This window comes from Pithys albifrons, chromosome 3 (assembly GCF_047495875.1).
Source record: "Pithys albifrons albifrons isolate INPA30051 chromosome 3, PitAlb_v1, whole genome shotgun sequence".
In the NCBI taxonomy this organism is placed as follows: domain Eukaryota; kingdom Metazoa; phylum Chordata; class Aves; order Passeriformes; family Thamnophilidae; genus Pithys; species Pithys albifrons.
The window spans coordinates 44454251-44480662 of NC_092460.1; the positions used below are offsets into that span (position 1 = coordinate 44454251).

Sequence of the window (26412 nt, forward strand, 5' to 3'; positions counted from 1 at the left end):
AGTAACACCAGGATGGCAGCACCCTGCTAGGGTGCTTGTAAAGAATCCACCTCCCTTAGACAGATGTTTGATACAGGGACCCCTCAGGAAAATGGATTTTATCCCTTCTCCATAAAATCATAATGCTCTTTACTAATTTTTAATCAGACCTGTACTAACTTTGTATTTTATATTAATTTTTGATTTTGGCTTGCACTTTAGTTTGTCAAGTTATCTTAACCCTGCATAGCTTTAGGCAAAAGAGGAATTTAACTCTGTAGCTGTAGGATGAACTTTAAGAAATAAACCCAAACCCCTGGTTATAGGCTGAGCTGTAAGAATAAATCAGAAAACCTGTCCAGATTAGAGGCCTTTTGTTTAGTCAAAAGGAAATATAGGTCTGCAGAGATAAGAGCAGCCCATTAGAGCTGTTAAAAGTCACACAAAAGATCCTGCTTAACTCTGGGGATGGAGTTTCAGTCCTAACTAGGTATATAAACCTAGAAACACAAAAGTCTCCTCGAACATGTCTTTGGTGGAGTTATCCCCCATGTTCCCAGCGTGGAATGAAAGGAATAGTTTTGTTCTATTCCACTGGATTTGTTTCTTAACTCATGTTTTAAAGAGGCCTACATGAAATTCGCTTGTCACAGCCCAAAATAATACAACACAGAGCTTTAATTTAAAAAATGATTGGCACTGTGTTGTCAGTCTGTCCCTCAGCATGCCCAAGGACAGCAGTCCCAGCGCTGTGGGTTGTGCCAGCCCTGCCTCGGGTGGGCGTGGCTGGGGAAACCCGGGAAATAAACGGCGCTGGGAGAATAAACGCCACGATTTCATTACAGGGCAGGAGCTGAAGAGAGAAGGACAGAGCAGCAGCAGCAGCATGCACAGCTGCCTTTCTGAAAGCACCCAAGCAGCTTGTAGAAAACTGTAGCAAACACGTTTATTGCAGTAAATACATTTCTTGTGGAAAAAGACAAGCAGTGAAAATATTGTTTATGCCACTTTGATAATTATCCTTAAGATGCTGATCACTTGCCAGACTGTTGGGCAGGAGGCAAAGTGCAGCCTGCTGAGCTCATCACCCCCCAGCAGGCTGTTCTGCAGGGCTCCTTCTCTCCAGGGCTCTCTCCAAACTCCACACTCGCTGCCTCTGCACAGGTTCCCTGCCCAGGTGAATCCAAAACACAGTCAGTGTTTGGAGGATTTTTCCAGAACCTTCCCAAAAATATACCTGTCCCAAAAAGCAAGCAAGAGCTATACACAGTAACTGCTGTTTTGATGGAGAAGGGTATGTTTTGCCTTCTTATATCAGCATCTCTGAGGTTTTAAACTCACAAGTTGTGATGAAGTATTTACAGAAAATGGTGTTCCCCTCATCCAAGCCCCTATCTCAGCTTTCCATGCTTTGAAGTTCTAATTTTACCATTGAGAAAGCCGTTTATTTGAAATCAAATGGTTTCTTTTGTAACATATTACAGCACACCTCAGGCCACTCCTCCTCGGGGCTCTCCGGGCAGTGTCCGCTATGGGCACCTAGCACCGCCCGCCCCTCCGGGGCCGCACGGCGGGCACCGCCCCGTCCCTTCCCCGCCCTCCTTCCCCATCCCCGCCCTGCTCCTCTTCCCCTTCCCCGCCCTCCATCCCGCCCTGCTCCTGTCCCGCCCTCCGGCGTGTTCCGGGCCGAGCGGAGCCGGGCCGGGCCATGGCGGGGGACACGGAGGGGCAGCGAGAGGCCTTTGCGGGCCTGCACGGGTCCGCCCTGCGCGCCGCGGGGATCCCGCCCCGCTACTGGGACAGCCTGGGCCGCAAACTGAGCGGAGAGGTGCGTGAGGAGAGCCTGGTCTGGGGGGAGCGGTGTGAGGGGAGCGGTGTGAGGGGAGCCTTGTGATGGGAACCCGGGCCGGGGAGCGCGGTGTCAGGGGAGCCCGGGCCGGGAGGAGAGGTGTGAGGGGAGCCCGGGCCGGGGGGAGCGGTGTGAGGGGAGCCCGGGCCGGGGGGAGCGGTGTGAGGGGAGCCCGGGCCGGGGATAGCGGTGTGAGGGGAGCCCGGGCCGGGGGGAGCGGTGTGAGGGGAGCCCGGGCCGGGGGGAGCGGTGTGAGGGGAGCCCGGGCCGGGGGGAGCGGTGTGAGGGGAGCCCGGGCCGGGGGGAGCGGTGTGAGGGGAGCCCGGGCCGGGGGGAGCGGTGTGAGGGGAGCCCGGGCCGGGGGGAGCGGTGTGAGGGGAGCCCGGGCCGGGGGGAGCGGTGTGAGGGGAGCCCGGGCCGGGGGGAGCGGTGTGAGGGGAGCCCGGGCCGGGGGGAGCGGTGTGAGGGGAGCCCGGGCCGGGGGGAGCGGTGTGAGGGGAGCCCGGGCCGGGGGGAGCGGTGTGAGGTGGTCCCTGAGCCGAGCAGAGAAAGCCCTGTGCCCAGGGTGAGCTGTGTGAAGACATCCCTTAGCCGAGGGTAAGCGGTGTGAGGGGACACGGAGCCGAGCAGAGCCCTGTGCCGAGGGTGAGCCGTGTGAGGGGAGCCCTGAGCCCAGGAGAGCCTGGGCCGGGGGGAGCGGTGTGAGCCGAGCCCGTGAGGGGAGTGGTGTGAATGGATCCCTGGGCTGAGGATGAGCGGTGTGTGGTGGTCCCTGAGCCGAGCCTAGCCGTGAGCCGTGTGAGGGGAGCCCTGGGCCGGGGGGAGCGGTGTGAGGGGACACTGAGCCGAGGACAACCCTGAGCCAGGGATGAACCGTGTGAGGGGAGCCCTGAGCCGAGAGGAGCGGTGTGAGAGGTGCCCTGGGCCGTGCAGAGCCCTGTGCCGAGGGTGAGCACAGCCCTGGGCAGCCCCCTGACCCTGCATGAAGATCCGAGCCAGGGTGTTATTTTGCAGCAGGGGAGGGTGGGTCGTGTTGCCAAAACCGCAGCTCGGCGCTGCGAAAGGAGATCCAGGCGTGTTGTGCGTGCCTGATTTCGTCTTAATTGTCTGCCGGCGTAAAGTTTGAAAGCGTTTGGAGGGCCTGTGACTGGAGATGCAGTGCTGGAGAGAGGCGATGAATCCAAAACCACTCGGCTGCTAAGGAGGAAATTAACTCTGTTGCAACCAAACCCAGTGACCGTGTCCTAAAGCCTTAAGCCGTTCTTGCCAAAGAGGGATTTAGAAAAGCAGCAGCAGTAGTATTAATGTCAGGATGTTGCCATATGTTCGTCCGTTGTGGATCGGGTTGGCTTTTATCTGATGGGGTTTTATTTTTTTTTCCGGTTTGCTTCCACGCAGGTGTGCTCTACCCTCAGTCATTTATAACTGTGCAGATCTACCCTTTTGTATGCACAAGTTACCTGTCTCAGACTCTTTTCCAGGAGTGTTTTTAGTTGGTTGATTTGTGCATTAATTCATGATCCAATTAAAAGCTCTTCACGTCTCTCAGCGAACAGGGGTGGTGGTATGAGAATGTTCTGGAAATAACAGTTCAAGGGGTGCTTTGTAAAGCACCTCAGAGAGGTGGTGCTGACTTCTTATCGGGCCGAATTTTGTAAGTCTTTGTAAAACTGCCATTCGTAATGCAATGACAAATTCTGGGATGTTGCCCTGTGTGAGTCTCCTTGAGTTCTCATGTTGTAGCCCTGCCCAGGATTCATAGAGACCATCTCCTTGCAGGAGCTGGGAATGTTTCAGCTGAAGCTACACCTGGAATGTGGTGGCACAGGCACAGCTCCAGGATGGAATATCCCTTTTCACCTTTATAGCAACCATCTGCTCACTCCCTGGAGCTTTGTGATGAGAGAGAGAAGAGAAACAAAGTCAAGAAAAGGAGCAGTTTTAAACAAAAAACTTCTAAAGAAACGGGTTAAAATTTGAGATTTTTTTATTTGCACATTCACAGCCCAGCCTCAGCAATGAGGAAAGTGCCTTGGATTTGTGGAATAAAGGAACAAGGAATTGAGGCAGGAAAGAGGTGCAACCTGAAACTAGTTGTCTGGAGAGCTGAAAGTGCTCCAGGGAGTCTGGAGGAGTTAACCTGGAGAAAGAAATATAAATGAGGTGAAGTTTTAGTCCTGGGGACAGAAGGAGATCTGATGGGAGGGGAAGGAGCTCTTGTGCTTTGCTGGAGGGTGCAGTGGGCAGTGGAGAAATAAGAATTGGCTAAGTTTGAACAGGTACTATAGGATGGTGGGAAAGGAGAGGGGACTGCAGTTTAACATCTGTGTACAAGTAAACTAATTTCTAATTACTTGAATGCTTCTTTTCCCCATCTCAGCCCTAAGGTATGGACAGGAGAGAAGCATAGCAAGTCATGATATGAGTGTGTTCCATCTGCTTTGTATCTGTTGTGCCTCTGGTACTGCTCATGACAGGAATACGTGTGTATGACAGAGAAAATAAATTGCATTGTCTCAAGCATGAGCCCAGTCACAAACTTCCCATGGAATTATACCTCTCTCAGGAAGTGTAAGTGCAGGTGACTTGGAGCAGAAGAATATCTGCTGCTCTGCTTAAATAGGAAGGTATGAGCAGGGTTGTCCTGGAACAGGATGAAAGGCAGGGAGTGTAAAGCTGGTCAGGAAACCTGGAGCTGGAAGCTGTTGCATTTCCATGTGACAGTATGAAGCTGGAGGCAGCAAACTCGAATTGTGCTGTGACAGATTTGTGTCCTGTGGCTGAAATCCTTGCCTGGTACCAGCTTGGTTGGGGAGTGTAACATTTAGAAGGTAGGACAGTGGAGTGAGAGGAGACCCATGGTCCGATCTCTTCAGAGGCAGGGTGACAAAAGGCAGAATGAACCAAGTCTGTGCCCTAAGGCCGTGGGCTGCTCCTTCTGTTCCGTTTTGCTTGCAGTGGTGGCTGAGCATGTCCTTCTGTAGTAAGTGTTCCAGCATGTGTGGAGAAAGATGTAATGATTCCAGTGAGCTCAGGAAGGTAAATTAGGCTGCTGAGGGTGCTTGTCTTAACTGCTGTGTAGCCTCTGGGTTTTGTCCAGAAGGGTAAAACGATATTGAAAAGATTGGGATGACCAGGAAAAGTTTCTGTGAGGAGTGCTTGGGACTGGGATGACCTTGAGGTGGTAATAACCTTCCTTAGAACTGAACCACGAGGAGTGGCTGAGGAGAGCAGTGAAGAAAGCAAAGAAAGTAAACATTTTGGGAGCCTTGATAATAAAGAATAAATAAGGGGAGAAACCCTCTGTGCAACGTGGAGCATAGGATGAGTCTCCTTGTTTCCTATGGGAAGGTGGGATGAATTTTTCATTTGTCCTAACCTGTTGCAAAGATTAAAAGTTTCTAGCGTAGAACTTGAAAAATTTGCATCCATAATACAGATAAAAATCTCTCTTACATCAGTACCAGTAGAACCCAACCCAAATAGCTGTTTTCCAACACACAAACGTACATGCTTCAACATAAAGAATGAATGCACCCTCCCTCCTATGTGTACACTAAAGTCTTAAAGCCTATGAGAAGTGGAAGGTTTGGTTTTTTAACTTATCTTGAGATCTGCTGGAGCAGGTTTCCTTCTGGGAGCATTATGTGTTTGGATTATATATTGGATTGCTCATTCAAAACATGGTATATCTTCTAGATCAGTAAACCTGCCTTTATTTATTTATTTTGCATTTAGTGTTCATCATCTGCTGCGAGAAAAACTTCTCTCTCTTTCTGTCAGAAACTTGAAAAATAAAACAGATGCATGTGTAATAATTTTTTATAAACACTGAAGTTTTATTTCTACTGTTGTTGTTTCTTATGTTACTGGATCAACTTTGTATAGTCTGGTTATAAGCCTGGAAAACGTAGTGCCTGCATCTAATTATATATCTTTTTTATTTTTTTTCTTTCCAGCCATATGCTAAGTTATTTTGCAGGCTTCTGTGTATTGCAGCAATATTTTTATAGCCCTGAGATGTTGCTGGCAAAGGACTGCTTGGAGTTTCATCCCAGTAAGAAATGGAGGTTTTTAATTAAGTACTAGAAGGAATGCAGCATGGTAATAGTACCAGGCTTTATTTTCCCCAGCAAGGCAGGCTGTTGCTCAGAGTCTACCTGTGGCCTGTAGAGAAGTTTGCAGGTGTGATAGTTCTCATGACATGTGCCTGCTTTGTTATCAAGTTCTCTGCTTCATTTGCTTTGTTGGGTTGGAACCTGAACATGAAGAGGGAGGGATTTTGCCCAGACACGTTTTGCCTACGAGCAGTGGTGCCACCAGAATGGGTTGGTACCTCTGCTGTCCTGGAGAGATCAGTAGTTGCTCTGGGGCAGCACTTCAAGTGAGCTGCCCCTGTTCTTCCTCAAGTCAAAGGTGGTATTTTTCAGATTGGTGGTGTGATCTTGTTAACCAGCTGGTTTTTGCTTAAGTAGCTGAATTAGTATTCCCTTGATGCAGCTGCTGCATTAATGCATTCCCAGTGTGACAGACTGGTTCAGATTATAAATGCACCTAACTCACTTTTACAAGGATAGAAATTCTGTAGGAGATGTTTTTCATTAAGCATAATTCTGTAAAGTGATTAAAAGGGCAGATTTTTTGCTAAATGCAGCTGCTCCAGTCTCGTGCATCTGATGCTTTGTTGGAGGGAGAGATCAAAACTTTAGCTTGGGGGATTTGAAATCCCTTCATTTTTCAAGTCTTGAGATGATATTTAATAAAATATTAACCCAACAACTTCCCTTAGTGTTGTAGAAGAACTTGATATTATCAGGGGAATTTAGTGAATGTGTGGAACCTGTGGTGAGTGAGGGCTGAATGTGAGTCACTGGCTCAACTCCTGTCTCTGATCTTACAGACCCTTTAAGACAAAAGATCGAGAGTAAAAAGCCACACACAGTAGCGCCTCCCAGGTGGCTCCCGTGATTCACACTTGCAGTTTTAATTTTCTAATGACTGCCACTCACTTAGCTGTGGTTGCTTCTGCTGCCTGATGGGCTGGTTGAGTTCAGCCCCTGATCCAGCGGCAGGAGCAGTGAGTGTCACTCCAGGGGAGGGTGGAACATGTGTCCTGGCAGGTGTTTTTGGGCTGCCAAGGGCTGGGATTAGCCCTGGTGTGATGAACCAGAGCAGGGAGCTGATCCAGCTGGGAGCAACCTGACAACAAGAAGTTGGGAGCACCCCTGAAGGGCACGCAGGGAAGGACTCTTCCTTTTGCTGGCACCTGCACTTCCAGAGATGGCAGTGGATTTTCCAGGCAGCTGTGCAGAGACTCGAAGAAACCTTGGTGGCTACTCTTGCAACAGCCAGAGCCTGTGATACTGTTACTATTGAGTAATGTCACCCTCTTCTAGCAAAACCTTAGAAAACAGGTTAGAGCTACTATTTTGACACCTGCTGAAGTGGAAGATACCAAGTCAGTTTCTGTTTTTTATTTGTTTGTTGTTTGTTTGTTTTCTTAAATAGGTGTATTTTTAACCTCTAGTGAGTTTGTTTGCAAAGTAATTTTTTTTACCCTGAGAAAAATACATGTGTGTATGTTAGCCAACATATTGTTAGCATGTTCTTAGCATGGAGCTTAGAGCTGTTTACCCACTCTTAGCGTCAGGAAGGTGTTCTTGCCTGTGGCAACAAGTCTGGAACCAGGAGGATCTTTTAAAGTCCCTTCTAACCACAGCCATTCTGTGGTTCTTTCTTCTGGTTCAGAACTCTATTGGTAAAAGCTCTTTTTCTTCAGGTACCTCGGTGTACTTTAGTATGGTTGTGGAGCCTGGGTAGCCCCTGCTTTTGCAGGGCTTAAATTGTTGATTTTAGCAAAGGTTGAGCCAAGGTATTCTGTTTCCAGCCTCTGAAATTCTTAATGAGGCGTTAAACTGATTTTAGACAATCATTTGTAGACCTGTTGGTGTAAAAGAAACCAACAAAGCTTCCTACCAATATTAACTAAAGAAACTTCACAAATAAACAGCTCTATTACAATGACAAAGAATAAATACTGTTGAGGTAAAAATGCCAATTTTTCCCAGATTGCAGGCAAAAAATGTCTGCAAGTGTTGCATTGTGCATATCAGGGCACTGCATTAACCAATTGCTTGATATTTTGTGCACTTTCCACCTCAGGTATTTGATGCTGGTGACTACTTTGGGATAATGCAAGTGGAAGAGGTGGATGACGAGGAAGAAGGTGATGAAGAAATGGAAGAACAATTGAAAAAGAAACCAAATCCTGGGAATGGCCCTTGTTTCAAAGTTATCGTAACAAATGAGAATGGGCTTCAAGCCTCTGATCCCAATAGGTGAGTAGTGATTTAGGAGCAAGTGTTCAGTCTTTGAGCAGCGTGAACCCCTAAAATGATAGTGAGTTTGCTTTGAAACCTGCTTTGATGCTGTTCAGAAATCCTCTTTTCCTACTCTAAGACAGCTGTTTGAGGAGAGGTGCGTGCCGCAGAGCACACCTTGCTAAGGGTACTGGGAGTGTCTCAACATTGTTGCTTTCTAAATCGTGCAGGAAGATGCTCAGAAATTGGTTTTAGTGAACTAAGGGAGAAAACAGTGGACAGGCAACCTTGAAATGAATTCTGTAGAAATAAACCTTTGTGTCTGCCAAGTGGTGTGCCCATGGAAAAAACCGCTGAAGAAGTACTTGATAACTTCACAAATCCCAGGCTAAGGAGGTACTAAGCAGCTTCAAAGTAACATCCCTGCTTTAACCCAAGTGTGCTGGTTTAAAGGCGAACCAGCAGGGGAAATGAACTCACCACGAGAGAGAGATTATAAGTCAGACCTAAAATTTAATAATAATATTACAATAAAAACACTGACACAAAAGGGAATTTGCTTTTAACTCACAAAAACCCAGCAGTATAACCCAGTGTCCTGGGGCACAAACCCAAGGGGGTTTGTTTGCCCTTGTGCTGAGACCCCTGTGGTTCCCCCCACTCCAGAGCAAAAGGAAATGAAAAACCTGTTGGTGCAGGTGAGGGCTGTGGTCTGGGCAAGAGCGGTGATCTCCTCCTGTCAAGGTCTTGCTGCTTCTCTGGATCCAACGGGAAGTCACCAAAGTCTTCTTACCCACCACTTATGTACCCTCAGGGAGCACCCAGTCCCTCCCCGTGGGCGGGGACTCACACAATGGGTGATTAACTCTGGGAGCCAGGGGGGTGTTGAACTGTTGATGGCCCATTAGCAGCTCCGCCCCCTCAGCCTGAGTGTGAAGGTGATAATGACTCCCTGGGCAGCTGCTGCTAATGGTCTATTGTCCTTGGGGAATGAATAGAGGGGGTAGAATACACAGCTTTGATCACCCCCACACAGGGTTAGCTGGTCCCACCTGCTCAACTAGGACACCAAGTCATCACCTTTCTAAATATGAGAATCCACATAAATCATGAAGTTAAAAAAATGCTCCCATGATAATCTTGGGCTTCTCTACAGCATTCAGGTGTGTGTGAATATAGGAGCAGAACACCAACACACCTGTTTGCTGACATTTCCAAAGAGCTTGACCTTAGCATTCTCTGGAGCCTTTAATTTTAAAATTAAATGAGTTTTCATCTGTATGTGGAATCTGGGGTACAATAACTGTTCAAGGATACTCTCCCTGTGTGACAGCTGGCATGTTTCAAACTTTCTGAAATATGGGTAGTGAGGTGGTTTTGTTATGGGTATTTTTTGTTTGCTTTGGGGTTTTTGTTATCAACTAGAAGTCAGAGTTTTCTCTCTAGTGGTTCAGAAAGATGATATAACCCAAATGTGAAGGACTCCTCTGTTTGAATAACTGTGTGGGTTTTCCTAAAAATCATGCAGCCTAAACAAGGGTTAAACTTGTCAAGGGAAGCTGTGCCAGATGTGTGTCGTTTTATTTTGGATTAGATTGACATTCTCTTAGACAATGCATTTCTTCCTAAAAATAACTTGGTGACGCACCCAAGGCAAAACCCCAAACCAAACTGAAACAATTAAAACTTAATTTTCTTTTAATAGCATATACAGACTTTTGGTGATCAGACTTCTCCACCTGGTTGTACAGAAGACAGTAGATGTCACAGAGCTTGTGGCTGACAAGGTCCTCAAATAATTTTGCAAAATAATGTCTTGTTTTCCTTTTCAGGCAAGAATATCAGGTTGGGGCAGTGGAGTGATTAAAAGGGAAGAAATTTGTGTGAAAGGGAAGTAGGCTTACAAACTGAGTGCCCTGTTCTGTGTTTGCTCTTCATTTTCATGGAAACACTAATGCACAATAACCTTTCTAGAACAAAACAGAGTAAAGTTACTGCTGGTAAGTTTACTAACCTGTAGAGCCACAGTGTGTACTTTGGGAGTGCCTTAGTGAGTAAGAGAAGGTTTAGTTATCAAACCACCTACAAGGAAATTCACAGAACGTTTGGCTGTATGGTGGGAAAACACAGGGGTGTAACAGCACCAAAACTGCCTTTCAGCGTTTTCCTGATTGACCACGCCTGGACGTTCCGCGTGGAACACGCGCGGCTGCAGCTGCAGCGCGTGCCGGGGCTGCTGCACAGGATGGCCGGGCTCATGGGAATCGGGTTCCACGGCGAGATCCCGGACGAGGGCAGCGTCGAGCAGGTGCTGCAGGAGATGTGGAAGTACAGCCAGACCTACCAGCTCTCGCACGGGGTGAGTGAGACTCCAGAGCCTGCTTAGGGCGCTAAACGTTTCTGAGTGACACATATATGTGTGTTCGGTTAACAAAGTTAAATATCCAGTGGATATTAACAGATGTGAGAAACAAAGTCTCAGCCTCGTAGGTTTTCAGTTACAGTTTATTATATGATAAAAGCAATTTCGGCATGCCGGGTGTGACAGACACAAGCATTGCCTGCCATCGCACCCCGAACAGTGTAACTCTAACATTTATTTAGGCTCTACATACACATTCATTCGACTTATGCATAAACATTCTCAGTACATTGTTAAGCAGTTTAACATACACTAATATAGCTAAGTTACTTCTCCAACCCTAGGGATAACCCCACCATAAATTCTGTTCCCCTTAGATATGGGAAAGTTTAACTCTTCAGCCTTCTTGTTACAATTCATGTGGTCCTTGACAAAGTTATAGGAGATCAAGGGATTTAACACTACCCTGTTTATCTCTCCATGTGGATGTAAATTGGAATTTTTGTTTAATTGGCTGGCCATATGTTTTGTCTCATGTCACTATAGGTGCCCCAGTAACCCATTTGTTTGTACCGACACGAATCACACTCATACTTCTCACAATAGATATGTATATTCAGTTAACAGAGATATGTACATTCAGTTAACAAAGCCATTTCAGAATAAACTTATATCTGCAAGGAGAGCAAGTGCCATGTGAAGCTAAAGCACAGCTCAAACAAGCTTTCTGGTGAGAAATTTGAGGGGATTTTTATGGAGAGGAAAAAAGTCTGCTGCAAAAGAAGGGAGATAGGAGTCTGCTTTGTGTGTGATGTTTTTGGGTTATTTACTCAAACTTTTTCATAATGAAGGAAGGAACCTCTCATAGAATCAAGTTTCTTGCATAAAACTGTGTGTTTCAGCTGTTTGCAGCTCTCTTCACCTGTACAGAGTGCTTTACAGAGCAGGGCTTTATCTGCTCTGTCAAATAACTTACCTTCCTGGTTTGTTCATGCTGTGTAAATGTTGGCTTACCCCCAGGGAGAGCCAACCAGCTCCAGGATGGAGCCTCAGTGTTTGTAGGAATAACTCCCTGCAGGTACTGCTGCTTCTGGAGAGTGTGGATAAGACACCAGGTTTGGTCACCTTGCCCCATGTACTACCAGCATGTCTTGAGCCTTCAATAACCTTCAAGTGGGGAATACAACCCTCAGTGCTCAGCTGAAAACCCTGTTGTAGCTCCAAGGCTGGTTTGAGTGTTTAGCATTAAAGAGGAGAAAGGTGGGTGCTTTGGGCTGAGCCCTGTGCAGAGTGGGCAATGAGAGCACGACCAGCCTGCACCTGTTGGCTCAGGGACTGGAGGTGAGATGAGCTCATTTGGTTAAACCTTGGCTGTAATAACACCAAGGTCATGGGTTCAATCCCCTGTGTGGGCCATTGACTTGAGAGTTGGACTCAATGATCCCTGTGGGTCCCTTCCAACTCAGAACAGTCTGGGATTCTGATGTTGTCTCTGAAGTGGTCATCTTTATCAAATAAACTTAAGTTTAGCTCACAGCAGAATCAGCCCTGAAAAAGCCCTGAGAAAGGGATTCATTGTGACTGCTTTTTCTATTTCCTTGACTAAAAGGGAGATCTGAACAGTATCTCTGAGTCTTTCTACCCTATGTCTTTGTTTCCCAACTTGCCATGAATAGCTTGTGAGGTGGAATTATCTGTGCTACCACCTGAAAAGTGAGTTCCTGGAAGATAATTAATTCAATCTGTACTTACCTTGTCTTCTGTTCCCTTCTCTGTCATTGGGCTGCTTGAATACCTCAAATCTAATCTCTCTGCTCCATTTCTGCCTCTTTAGAAGGGCCACTGTGGTGCTACAAAGCAACTGAAAGTTTATTCTTTCATTCAGGATTTTTTCATGACAAGTGTTGCAGGGAAGGGTGCTTTGATGCAGCCTCAACACTCACAGCCAGCTGCTGTGGCAGGAGGCAGTTGTGCTCTGCTTCACTCTCCTGTTATAACCTTCAAACACCTTCTAGCTGACTGATTCTAATAGAAACTGAGGGAGAACTAATCCTCCTGTCTTTGGGGCTTTTGCAGTTGGTGTGTGCAGGATGTCTCACCCTGTTTGATCTTCCAGACTGCAGAGGAGAAGGTTCCTGTGTGGTACATCATGGATGAATTCGGATCACGCATTCAGCACTCGGATCAGCCCAGTTTTGCAACAGCCCCTCTGTTTTATATGCCCCAGCAAATTGCTTACACTGTGCTCTGGCCTCTGAGAGACCTGGAAACTGGTGGTAAGTGGTTTTTTTATTTACTTTATTTGGTCCTTGCAGGAGAAGATGGGCCATATTCTTACAAATCACAAATTTCACAGTAGAACAAACATTTCAAGACCAAAATGGTGCATGTTTGCAATGCTGTCAAATTTAAAAGTTCTCTGTCTGGTATTTCCATAATTTGTGAGATTGAGACCTTTACCAGTCTAAAAATGTTGCTGTTGTTTTATTGGCAGAGAACTTATTTTGCATCACTGTTGTAGTGACACTGCCAGTTCAGTCATCTGAGGGTTTAAAAAAAATCCTTAAAAGTCTATTTGTAGCTTAGAGTCAGAAAGTCAAGTATTGGAAGTTGGGAAATACCAGGCCAATGATTTATTCCTGAAATCTTGAGTGGGGGCCACCTTATGCCTCCATCAGGTGGAGAAGGTAAGCATCCTAAATAATGCACTTTCTATTGTAGTTCTTTAACTACCTCTAATTTTTCATTTCAATACCAAAAGTGTGGTGGTGCTAACTGTCCAGCTGCCATTTGTGTGATGTGCCATGATAAAGGTTTTCCCTGGAGGAAGAGTCAGTTGCTGAGGGTTCTCCCTGTTTTGCTGCAGATGAAGTGACCCGGGATTATGCCCATGGGGAGACAGACAGATTGATCAGGAGGTGTGTTTTGTTGCCATGGGTGCCCACTGAAGCACTGGATGTCAGCTCTGTCACACCAGAGCCTGCAGATGAGTATTACCAGGTATCATTTGAACTAATTAATACTATATTTTCCTTGTTAAGAAGAGGTAGTGTCTAAAAAAACATTGCAGGAGTTCTGATTTTGCTTCTTTTTAAAGACTGATTCAGAGTATAGTCATTAAATTAAAAAACCCCTCAAAGCACAGTGAGACAAGAAATAACTTACATATAATATTTAAATGTTTAAATGCTGGGGCAACATAAATGAGTTCTAATATGTCATTTCTGTATTGTGTAGATTTTTTATGAGCATGCTACAAGGTGCTTCACATGATGTATCCAACTTCCTCTTAGATATTTGATACACTGGATTTATTGCTGCAGCACTGCTGTTCAGTCTGGAATTACAGAAAATTTGAGTTACAATTTCAGCAGTGGTTACATTTTTCAGGCTGGCTACTGGGCTACTCATTTATAAAATGTTGTGGTTTGGACCCATTAAATGTTGGACCAGAGACATCTTTAATTTGATGGCACTATTATAAAGCATCCATCTGGTTTGTTTTGAGCTCTCCTTTCTAATCAAGGTTTTGGATATTTTAAGGAGAGGAAATTAATGTTTGAAATCTCCTTTTGATGAACCGAATTTGCATGAGATTGACTTTTAAGAAAAGTGAGGAGACCTGTGGCCTGTGAGGATGCTGTGCTGGCCACTGACAACATTCAGAGTGCAGCTTCTAAAGATGAGTCCATACCCCAACTCTCTGTTTCTGAGGATGGATGAGAGGCAGAAAATGCTGTGTCCAGTTGTTAGTACCAGTATCTAGTCAGAAATTAAGTGAACCTGCTTCTGCTACATAAAGGCATACACTCAAATTAGTCTTGTAACCTGTCTGGTTGGTTGGTTGGTTGGGATTTTGAGTTTTTGGAAGAGACATTCTTTGCATGCACAGATAAGGAACAACAGTGCACCAACCGTTAGTCTTACGTGTGTTCTCTGGGTCCCAGGTAAGGCAATTTTTTTGCATGTGTTTTAATTCTGTTTTGGTATGATCAGGTCAATTTAAAGAACTGTGTGGGGCAAATGGGTACAGTGTCCTCCTTCACCACTCCACCTTTAAAATTTCTCCAAGTAGCCTTTTTTTGTGTTTTTAACTGTGTTTCTGCCACTCAGCTGTTGAGATGACAGCAAAACATTGATGCTAGAACCAACCAGCAGAGTTTTCTGTTACTTTAGAATATCAAGCAGTAAATTAAAGACTTCACTGGTGACAGAGCAGTGAAGAGCAGCTCAGGGCATTGCACATGCTTGAACACCAAAGTGACACAGGCAGCAAGAGACACTGTGTTTGTGACACTTCTAATTCCCCTGTTTCCACATGAGCTGAGCTGCAAGCACAACAAACGCTGCGGACAACTTCAGAGATCTATTCACAGCATTAATATGTGAGCCAGAAATCCTGCAGGAAAATACAGTTGTGTGATGAAAATGTTTCTAAATGCTTATTGTAGTCATACCACTTCAAAATAGTTTGCTGCTATCACTGTGCAATTTTTTCAACTGCTTTACTAATGTGTGCAAATAATAGTTTAAATGGGCTGTGTCATTGGCCTTTACTGTAGCTACAGGTGTTATATTTCTTATTCTAATTTTCCTTTTAGTAAACCTGAAACCTGCAGTGTAAAATAATCAGAGTTGTTGCAACAACATTGTGGCTTAACTTTTTGATACCTGTTTTTTTGTTCTGTCACAAAATTCTGATCTCCAACACAGACCACAAAGGCTGTACCTTCAGTGGTGCTGTGGGTGCTGATGGGGCAGTGATTGCAGAAACCCCTGCCAGGGGAAGCAGCTCCCAGTGAAGTGTCTGGGATGGAAGAACAGCAACAGCTCCCTGGGTTCAAGCTGCAAAAAAGACAGTAATGCATCCTCTGCTACTGCTCTGAGAATTTTATCTTCTTTACAGAATCCATTCTTGGGACACTGCAGTAATTATTTTGTATTTGTACTGTCCAATCCATTTTAGAAGGTGATGCCTAAGACCTTTGATTACCACTGTGGCTTTGTTTATGCTTTCCAAGTAAATCAGTCCTTTCTGTGTCTGGACAGACGTGTCAGCACTGCAGTTTAGAAGAAACTGCAGCAGCTTCCTTGGTTTATGAAGATACACTTCTCCCATCCCAGAGTTCCTGTGACCTGCTTCCTTGGGCAGGGTGTCAGTAATGATCCAAATGTGTATCTCCTTTGGCAGTCAAAGGGCTCTGTAAAAGATGGGCTGAGGGTTTTCAGGCATGTTTTCTGCTGAAGGCTGCAAAAAAAAATCTTACTCATTTTCACAGGAGCAGAATTGTGTTCCAACCTCCTAAATGGTCAGTCTTAGCTTTTCTTGGAAATACAGGAGCTTTGTATTTTACTGTGACCTGAGATTTTGCTTTATGTTTAGGAGAAACAAGAATTTCTTGGGCTCTTTCAACAGTGTTGATAATTCTTGGTCTTGAAGCCTTATTTGTTGTTCCTTTTTACTAATAGGATTCCTTTCTGCCTCTGCTCTTGTACTGATTTTTATTTTTTTTTATTACACAGCATAATGCATTTCTCAAAATGTAGCTCTGGTGAAATTCCCTTGCATCAAAAAACACAGACCAATGAGCCATGCAAATGGACTGGCATATTATCTGTGATTACAACTATATATAAAGACATATATAGAAGCACTGTATGTATGTACTTAAATACTTACATGGAGATAAGGAGTGGCAGAAAATCATCTATAAAGGTTTACAATCTGAGAAAATTTCAGCTGGGTAAATTTCAACAGGATATTGCTAATAAAATGCTTGTATGAACATTGAGTCATACAGAATATTTTGCCTGTAGCTTCACCTGAAAGATCATGTTGGTTTTCAGTCACTTCTTTTATAAACCTGAAGTGCACACTTTAAAATTCATTTTGGTCTGAGCTGCTCTTCATACCTGCTGAATATTGTGGAGTTTGACCTAAGGCAGCTCTTTCATTCTGCCTAGTAATAACTTCTTGTGGTTTTCTCTGTTTTCTAGGCCATTTTAGCAGAAAACAAGGAAAAGCTGCCTGCAGTGATAAACCCACCAGTTTATGTCAAAGATAAAGTTTTCAAGTACGTATCTGCAAACAAAAAAATGCTTTCTTACCAAGATTATGTGTAGCCATTGCAGTGTGTTCAGGCTGAACAGCCTTTTCCAGCTCTGAACTACAGGGGCAAGTTTAAAGGTGTGTTTAGATGTAGCCACTTGCCTGAGATTCTGACTTACTAGTTGGTCTTGTTGGATTTATTTTTCAGAGCGAATGAATTATCACTTACAGAATTTCTGAAAAATAAATTCAGTGGTTTGTTTGGGTTTTTTTAAAATAAGTGCCACCTTCTGGGTGAAAGAAAAGCTGCAAAGTGTTTAACCCTAAGTTACTTAGTGGTGTTTTCCCTAAGAAGTATGACTAAGGTATATAAGAAAGACTAAAGGCTTCTTTTCTCCTGTATGGAATGTGTGTCCATGGGGGTACCTGTGCTGTCTGTGCTGTGTGAATGTAACAGTCTATTCCCCTTCTTCAGATGAGATTGCCAAACAGGAATGTTCTCAGAGCCTGGATGTTTTGAATTGGATATGTGTCTTACCACCAAACTGGACCGTGTGCTGTGCAGCCATTTCAGAGGAGAGCTGGAAGGACATTGCACAGATAAGGGACTTTGTGAGCACAAGCAGTGGTGCTGCATGGCCAGGCTGCCCTTGTCACTGGTTTTACTGCAGAAAAACACACCCCTGCTTGGCATGTGCTGTGAGCTGCACTCCAGGCTGTTTGCAGTCTGACTTTGGATCCAAGCTCTTGCCTGAAACACTCTGCTGGAGGGGTGAGGCTGCACTAAAATGGACTCTGATGGGTGCACTCACACACCAGCTTCTTGTGTTGAGGTGGTTTTGTTACTCACTAGATCAGCTGAAGAAGAAGCACTGAAAATCAAACTCACTTTTTGTTGGGAGGCATTCGTTAACTTGCTCAGTGGCAGTCTAGGTTTTATTATGTAGTTGAGATCTCTGGTTACCAGACTGAGAGCATAAGCAAAAGCTGTTGTTTTAATCCCATGTCCTTGCCTCTGTTTCAGATGCAGGAGTCCAAGGGAGATGTGTTCTAATAGGATGTTGGAAACACTAATTTAATCTTCACTGCATATTTGTATTCCAAGTGAATGGCATTCACAACAGAGAGGGAAGCAGGGGCAAACACATCAAATTCTTCCTGCTTTGCTTCTAAGGAATTTCATTCACACCCTGTCCATGTACTCTCTTCTCCTTTGCCCTGTTAATGTCTGGGCAGAAGGCCATGAGGTCCTTCTTGTGTTCTGGAGTTTGTCCACTACAGTTTCTCTGGAGTAGGGCAGCATCCCAGAGTCCAGATGAGCTGCTGGAAACTGCAGTCCTGCAGTGCTCCTGGCCTCTTGTGAAGGTTTTCAGGCTTCCCCCATGGACAGACAGATGGAACACGTGGAGCTGAGTGGGTGTGTTCATGTGTCTGCTCTGCCTGGTGTGTGGCCACTGTTTGGGGGACTCAGAGCAAATTAAAGGTTTGAGGGTGCCAAGTTTAGAACCCAGGACAAGTTCTTAGTCGTTTGTATCCCAAGACAGAGAATGGGAAGATGAAATAAATGCTTACCCTGAATCCTGAAAAACAGGGGAGCGAGTACATGTGGTTTGATATAACAGTATTACAGGTTCCAGTACATCTTGTGGCATAGTAACTGCTGCCCTAGGGAGATTGTTCTATCCAGCTGTGCTGGTTGCTGGATTAAAGAAAGGGTAAATAAAAGAACTAAATGCTTCAAAGATACCTTTATTATGAAAAGTTCTTCCAGTTTGTGTTGGGCTTGATCATCTGTTTCTCTTGCTCTTTCTTGTGTCTCTTCAGCCCCATCAGTCATAGTTTAAAAGTGCCCAAATTGCTGTTATGAGACAGCTCTTTCATCAGTCTTGTCATCTCCGTGCTATGGGACTTGATTCTCATAACTTCTTAGCTTTAAATATTTTTGAGTAATTTAAGTACCATCTAAACATAGTTCATCTTATTTGCACAATTTCACTGAATATCTTCTTTCAACCCAGACTTTGTAGCATCCCTACCAGTACTTCTGTGTGACAAGAGGGGGGAAAATCATTTGGGAGGATGGTTAGCTGGCTTAATTAGTTGAGTGTGTCATTGGTGTTGGAATGAAAGGTCCAAAATAGGTTGGCTGATACTACAGTATTGCAGTGTAGAGGTTCTGCCATCTAAGCCAGAATGGGACTTGGTGCATTTCTTACCTGTCTGGGTGTGTGTTATCAGAGTAAACATAGAAATGTTTGCCAACATATTTAACTAAAACCAAGGAAAAAGCCATAGGAACAGCAAAGGAATTGCTGGGGAGTTGTCAGGTGCCTGCCCTTACAGTCTGTGTTCTTCGGTGCAGAGATCTGACTTCTTTCAAATTTATGCCTTAATACCAAAGGCCAGTGGGGCAGTCTAACCACTAAACACAGTGGTGATAAGTGTTGGCTGTGAAACACATTAATTTTACATAGCATTTCCAGGAAATTTTCATTCTCAAACCAAAATTATTTGGCTGCCCCAAGACCTTTCATAGTAAGAGGATTGCATACAGAATGGGTGGAATAACTTAAAAACTTAGAACTAGAGAAATGGCCTTATTTTCCCTCTAACCTTAAACTCCATCAGCTTATTACAGTGATATTTCTGCATTTAACAAGGATAGATGGAGTGCCCCTATTTCTTTTATGCTGCACTTCTGTATTCTTTAAGCAAGTCTGAAAATACATCATCCTGAACGCTCTGGCACATGAATTTCTTAGCAAGACTTGAAGATTAGGCTTTTTATTCTATATTTTACAGAAGGAGAGGTGTTGGGATCAGACACAAAAACCTCTGGCTGATCAAATGCTGTCTAGATGTGGAGTAGGATTTATTGGATTGATCAGGTGCTGTATACCTATAACACTGTACAGGTTTTATCCAACCATATTGCAAACTACCCTCATTCTGAAAGCTACTCATAAAAGTAAACTCTACTCTTTTTCCTGATCTGGAAACCAGATACTGTTCATATAGGCTGGAGCAGAAGCCACAAATTCTTAATGCAAGCATTCCAGCACTCTGTCACAAAACAATATGTGCAGTATGTTGGCTTAATCACAAGAAGGAAAAGAAAATTAAAAAACAGCAAAACTTATTGCTGCTGCTGTTTATTGAGTGGATTTAATAAGCAGAATAGGTACATTTATGTAGATTTGATGATCCTTTTGCTCTTAAGGCCTGTTAGCCAGTTTGGGATGCAGTGTCTGGATCTGCCTGGAACTGATGTCTTTGAGGGATGGTGCCTTGTACTGTAGGATGTGTTTGTGAGGAACCCATTTGAGGTTGAGCAACTTAAATTCCAGTTGCTGCACGAGATCTTCTGTGGGTATTTGGCACACAGAGCTATGCAAAGCATCTTACACACTTTTCTTTTTAAAGAGTTTATTTCCCCCCCGTGACTGGGCTATTTTTGCACTTCATCTTTTCAGAGAGGTGTCTGGGGAGTAGATCTTCCAGTTGGTTAGTGGTGGAGGAGGAGAGAGAAGTTGTACAACTGGTAAGAATAGGTCTGGAAAGGAGGAAGAATATAGTAGTTTCTCATGGAAAAAATTAGTTGGTGGCTTAGTCTGTTTAAATGTTCCCTTACTATAAGAATGGTTTTTCTATATCAGTCTCACTTTTTGAGTCAACATGCCAAGTTCTGAATTAAGTGACTTCACTTTAAGTTCTAAAATCATCAAAATAACCCATATTTCTGTCTGCTTATTTTAGCATCCAGGTCACTGGTTTTATTTAGAGGGGAATTTCCTAAGCTATGCAACATCTCGCCTCATTCTTGGTTATGTATTGGGATGTGAGTCAGGTTTGAGTTTTGGTGTGGTTTTAAATGGGGTTGAGGGGAGATTTGTGTTAAACCTCAAAGCTGCATGTATTTCCTGCACATACCTAATGCACATACTTTTTTTGGTTATTTGGAAGCGCCTCTGTGTGTGAAGTGCTGAACAAACACAAATAACCTCCTGAAGCTACTGGGTTAAACTGACAAGATTTCCTATGACTTTCTTTCCTGTGCATGACAGCAGGTTGATTTTTAGAGCTCTTTCAGCACTGAAGGTATTTACAGGGTCACTCTCACTCCTGGACTTTACATGTAGAATAGTGAATGCTCTGTCAGGGACTTGGTCATCATCTTCTGAATTGTTACTTTTGTGAAGCTGAACTATCTTTGAGATTTCTGTCTCAAAATACAATTTTTTGAATCTGTCCCACTTGAATTTAAAACGTTTCTGTGTAGTAAGAGATTGTCACAGAGAGCATGTATTGGAAAAGTATTAATACTTGTAGAAGGTCAAGATTAAAACTTTTCTGTTCAAACACGATCAGTCTCAGAAACTAAACTGGTGTTTTCCTTCCTTTGCCTCTTGTAGGGTTTTCACAGACATTCAGCAAGTCCTCAACAACCTGACCCATCCCCGTTTTGTATTCACAGACAAAGAGGGAGAAGCAGACATCCTCTACAACTTCTCACACTTCAAAGATTATAGGTTGGATAATACAAATGGTTTTTTCCCCTATAAAATCTGAGTTCCCAAAGGCCTCCCCAGCCTTCCCCCTTCACCAACAACTTGTTTGTTTTGTAGGAAGCTAAGTGAGGAAAGGCCTGAGGTGATGCTCAATCAGTTCCCCTGTGAGAACCTCCTGACTGTCAAAGACTGCCTGGCATCCATTGCCAGAAGGGCTGGAGGCCCAGATGGCCCCAGGTGGTTGCCTCGGACTTTCAACCTCCAGACAGAGTTGCCTCAGTTCATCAGCTACTTCCAGCAACGTGACAGAAGGTGACTCATGTTTCCCCCTCCTCAGTTTTGTGCTTCTTGATCCCACTTTCCTCCAAGACCAATGACCCACATTTTGGACTTGGCAGCTGCTGCACCACCACGAGTTAGCTCTTGCTACATTTATGTTCAGGTGAATTTTACGTGGGGAATTGGGGATTTTTAGGGATTTTCTTTAATGTAACGCTGGTTAAGCAGTGCATTTTGAAATGCAGAAACTTTGCCATGGTTTGAATGCAGATTGGAAGGTCCTTGCTTTTTTTCTAGTCAAGACCTTATCTCTTGTACTTAACTCATACACAGAGGCTCAAAATGTGTTTGCAACAAGTGTGGGGCTTTTTGTTCTTCCTGCACTTAAGCCAGAGTGGAAAATGTTTAAAGTAAAATGTAGTTTTAGTGTTAGCCTAAAGCAGTTGTGCACCTTTAGAGTTTAAGTCCACACTTTCTGCTGCTGCAGCTGCCTTGGAGAGGATGGAAAGTAAGATTTTCATTTTGTAGGAGAGAGAGAGAGAGTGTCAGGTGCTGCTAGTGAGTAACTTCTTACGTTTAGCATGGAGTATTCTGGTTGAAAGGTTGCTGCTTTGGTCACTTATTTATTATGGTGGCACCTGCCAGGTGTTTCATTTGGCCATTATTTGCTATAAATATTCTGTTACTGACTGGTATGACCAGGAGAGGGCACACCTTCCATGTACCCCTGGTGTGTGGTGGTTTAATTCCTTTTTAATGTCAAGGGTTGACAGTGAATGCAGTGTGTGTGTAGGGAATGGGAAGGAGAGGAAGTTCCAAACCATCAGAACACAAGTTTGCAGTTAGCACTGCCAACTTCAGCTCAGTTTATGGTGTTTATCATGAAGCTAAAAAGTTTCTCAGGAAGCTTTCATAGGTTGCACAAAGGAAGACATGGAGCATCACCCTGTCCTGACTTGAAAGGATACATGGAAAGCCCAGCATATTGCAAGTTTTTGGCAGGGATATTTCACAGAGCTTTGTACCTTGAGGTGTCTGGGTACTAGAAAGTGAGATGATGGTGCTGTGATTTCATTTTCTTGTAATGTGAACTGTTGAGATATTGGGTGGTTTCTTCCCAAAAAGATGAGTTATGGTGTCATTTAATGTTAATGATTTGGAGATGTCATTAGGAAATCAACCGGAAAAATTGCACAATACCCTGCCAGAATGTCCTCAGACTCCTGGCAGGATGATTCCACACCAGGGCCTGTGCATGTCCATAGAGATGCTGTCCTGTTCATGGGGGTTTTCCTCCTCTTGGTGGAGTCAGATGCAGAAGAAAATGAACAGGGAGATCATGATAGCCCCTAAGTGGAGGAAAAATCTGTGAAAGGTACCATTGCCTTTTGTCCCCTTTGTGCCTCAGACCTGCTCCCAGCTGTCAGTCAGAAGGTGGCCTGAGTTCTTGCACTGCAGCAGTTTTTCAGGAGAGGGTGTGGATCGATTCAGGTGGGTGCTCAGACAGATGGATGAGGTGGGTACTTACAGGTGTTGCTCTCGCTCCTTCTCTCTCAGAGGAGAAGACAACCACTGGATATGCAAACCATGGAACTTGGCCAGAAGCCTGGATACCCACATCACCAACAGCCTTAACAGCATCATCAGGCACAGGGAGAGCAGCCCAAAGGTCAGAGCATGGCTTTGAATGAGCTTTAGAGGGCAGGGCTGAAAACACTGCTGCATAGAAGGAGTTTTGTAAAGACTACCAAGGAAATGTATTTGCTTTGGATTTCCTGTGCTGCCCAAAGCATGGAGTTCAGAAGAGATTCAATGACACTTCATTTCACTGAGTTACACCCCTGTGGGTTTGCTCTGCTGCAGGTGGTGTGCAAATACATCGAGAACCCAGTGCTGTTCCACAGAGAGGACGTGGGACTGGTGAAGTTCGACATCCGCTACGTGGTGCTGCTGAGGTCCATCAGGCCCCTCCGCCTCTACAGCTATGACGTGTTCTGGCTGCGCTTCTCCAACAGGTAATTAACCACCTCCCCTCGTTAGTGGGGAGGCTCTTGGAATCGAGTCGTGCCTTGGAAGCTGAGCAACTGTTCTGCTCCTTAGGGCATTCTCACTGGATGACTTGGATGACTATGAGAAGCATTTCACAGTCATGAATTATGCTCCTGGTGTAACATTGAAACAGGTGAGCAAACAGCCCAAAACACTCCCACACCTTTCTGTTGTTAGAACATCTTCCAGTGTCTGCTTTGTGGCTATGAGCAAATAACCTGGTTCACCTCCAGTTGAACAGGGTGTTCAAAGTGCCCCAAATCCCAAGCAAATAATTTCCTAGACTCTTTCCCTTTTCCCTACAGTCATCTGTGATTATATAAGGGAATACAAACCTACATCCTGAGTATAACCCACATTGATAGGGACAGTAAAAAAATTACAAAAAATGGCAGCTCATCATTGTTGAAGCCTTAGTGTGATCTTTTATGACAACAAATACTGTAACTAATTCCCTAATTCTCTATCTGCCAAATAGTTGATGTTCCATTCTCTTGTCTTCTGATTGCTCAATCACTCCCAACCGAAACTGTTACAGGTACACTGTGAAGACTTCATTCCTCTGTTTGAAAAACAATATCCTGAGTATCCTTGGGCAACAGTACAAGTAAGTCAGCAATTCATCTTTCTCATGTAAATGTTCATGGATGTGTTTGGAGTTTTTTTCTCAGCTTTTCCGAAAGTGTTGGGTTGTTTGGATTTTTTGTCCCATAACACCTATTTTATGTGTGTCAGTTCTACAAAGGGCATCCTATGTTGACTTTTACTCTAGAAGCATTTCTTAACTTTGCATAATTGGCCTCACTTTGTTGTCCAAAGAACTTTATTTCATGATTTGAGAACTCTATTTCACGATTACACTGTGTTGGACTTAACAATACAGCCAGTCCTGACTACCCTCTGTGTTTTCATTAGGTCTAAATGCACATTTTGAAGCCAATGCTGTACAGATTTTCCTCTGTTGCCCTGTGGAATTTATACAAACTCTTTAAAAACCTGTATGAATTAAGTGATTAGAAACATATTTAATGCTTTTATGGAACCTCACTTCTCATTCTGAGACCTCTTTCTGTTATTAGGCAGATATTTTTAAGGCATTTGCTGAATTATTCCAAGCTGCTTCAGCCAAACCTGCACCTCTTGGCATCTGTGATTATCCATCATCAAGAGCAATATATGCCATTGACTTGATGCTTAAATGGGACACCAGCAGAGATGGTGAGAAACGTGTTTATTTGAATGTTGAATTCTTTATTCTGTTAACTGCTTGGCTGCCTCTTATGCCCCTCCTGCTCCTGTTCTCTGTTTGGAGAAAAACAAAACAAAACAACCCCCGGCACTAAAACAAAAGAACCCAAAGAAATTGCCACACACACAAAAAGCCCCCAAACAAATGTCTGAAATAACCCTCTCTCTCTGTGAAAACCTTAGAAACATCTTACTGTCTGTGGCTTCCAGGCTTGGCCCAGTGTCTTCAGTGCACTCTTTAAAGCAGGGAAGGGGCCACACTGACCATTCCAGTGAGTGCACAGAACCATCCTTCAGTAGTTACCAGTCACTGCAAGAACATGCGAGTGAGGCCACTCTTTTAGGAGGGACATGGAGTGACTGCAGGATAGCCAAGAGGTTTTGAGAAAGGAAGGGTTTTACTTCAAACAGGAAAGGAAAAGCAGAGTTTTCTGGAAGATGTTTCAGGTTGTCAGGCAAGGCAACTGTGTCAGTGAGATCCTATTAAATTGCTGCAAATTCTCATTCTAAATGAGGCTTGGGTCATCAAAGGTGGCTTTTTCCAGCCTTTTCCTGTAATCTCTGGGTAAAAGACAAGTAGTGATTCAAGATCTCTACAGAGCTTGTATTAAGCTGCAGTGTTTGTGTTCACCTTTACAGGGAAAAGAATTATGCAGCCTCAGATCTTGGAGGTGAACTTTAATCCTGACTGTGATAGAGCCTGCAAATACCACCCTACCTTTTTTAATGATGTCTTCAGCACCCTGTTTCTGGATGAACCAGACAACTGCCATGTGACACGCATTGTGTAGCCACAGGAGGATGACAATCAATCCCCTCCTCAGATATGCCCAACAGCAACATTTATATTTCAGTTCTATGAGCTGCTAATGCAACTGTTTTCCTGTAACTGGTAACCAAGGGAAAAAATTGTATCAGAAGAATATGCATATATTGTACTGATAATCACTTTGTCTCCATTTTCCTTGTCTTCCTTAGTTTTCTGTAAATCACTGCTGTGTCTTAGAAGTGTCTTGTTTACTGAATGTGAGTCCTCAAAATAGGACAGTAATTAGGGCAGTGGACTTGTTTTTCAGGTAGCCTGATTGCTTGCTTGCTGGGAAACATTGCACAAGTTCCCTGTGTCAACATTAAAACTGAATTTACCGAATCATGTTGGGGTTTATATGTCTCTTTCTTATCTCTCCCTCCTGAAAAGTTCTGGTGGGAAAATAATAGGGTATTTCTGTGCAATGAACTGTTGGGTTAATGAGACTAAAGATTTTATGGTTCTTCCCATTTTTCTTATTTAAAAGGAGGCAAACAGAACCCACAGATGGTCGGAACCCTGTGCTGCTGGCTGTCATCCTTAAAGAAATCAGACTTCTGAGAAGGGGTCAGGCAAAAGTGAGGAGGAGGCAATGTCAAGAACAGGAATGCAGAACAAGTCTGAAGGAATGAAAGGGATTTGGAAAACTTCTAGAAACGCAAGCAGTCTTTGGACTTCTAAGTTTAGGCCCTGAGGAAGGGGTATTTGGGAGTGGGTTGTCAGTTTGAAATAATCATTCCTCATCTCTCTTTTTTCCTCAAATCAAGAGTAACTGGCTGGAATTTAGGAATTTTCTGTGGAGGTTGTCATGATGTGGTTTGCAGCAATCAGAATGTGTCTGAGAGCCAAGTACAGTTATAGAATTGTGTAAATGTTCTAAGCCTTGCCTCAAACTTCATAAATATGCAACATGTTATCCCTCATGATCAGGAAGGGAGAGAGGTATTTTAGGCTATTTCAG

The 26412-nt window shown here is 44.1% G+C and overlaps 1 protein-coding gene across 1 annotated transcript; it reads left to right on the plus strand.

The window, feature by feature from the left end:
* The first annotated feature begins 1611 nt into the window (after positions 1–1611).
* Positions 1612–25790, plus strand: TTLL12 (tubulin tyrosine ligase like 12). Its single transcript, XM_071551546.1, has 14 exons — positions 1612–1807; positions 7991–8166; positions 10309–10507; positions 12627–12786; positions 13377–13510; positions 16508–16584; positions 20972–21088; positions 21185–21379; positions 22904–23015; positions 23210–23361; positions 23447–23528; positions 23934–24002; positions 24475–24613; positions 25283–25790. Exons 1-14 carry the CDS (start codon positions 1688–1690, stop codon positions 25432–25434), a joined length of 1884 nt encoding a protein of 627 aa, XP_071407647.1. The 5' UTR covers positions 1612–1687; the 3' UTR covers positions 25435–25790.
* Positions 25791–26412: the final 622 nt, after the last annotated feature.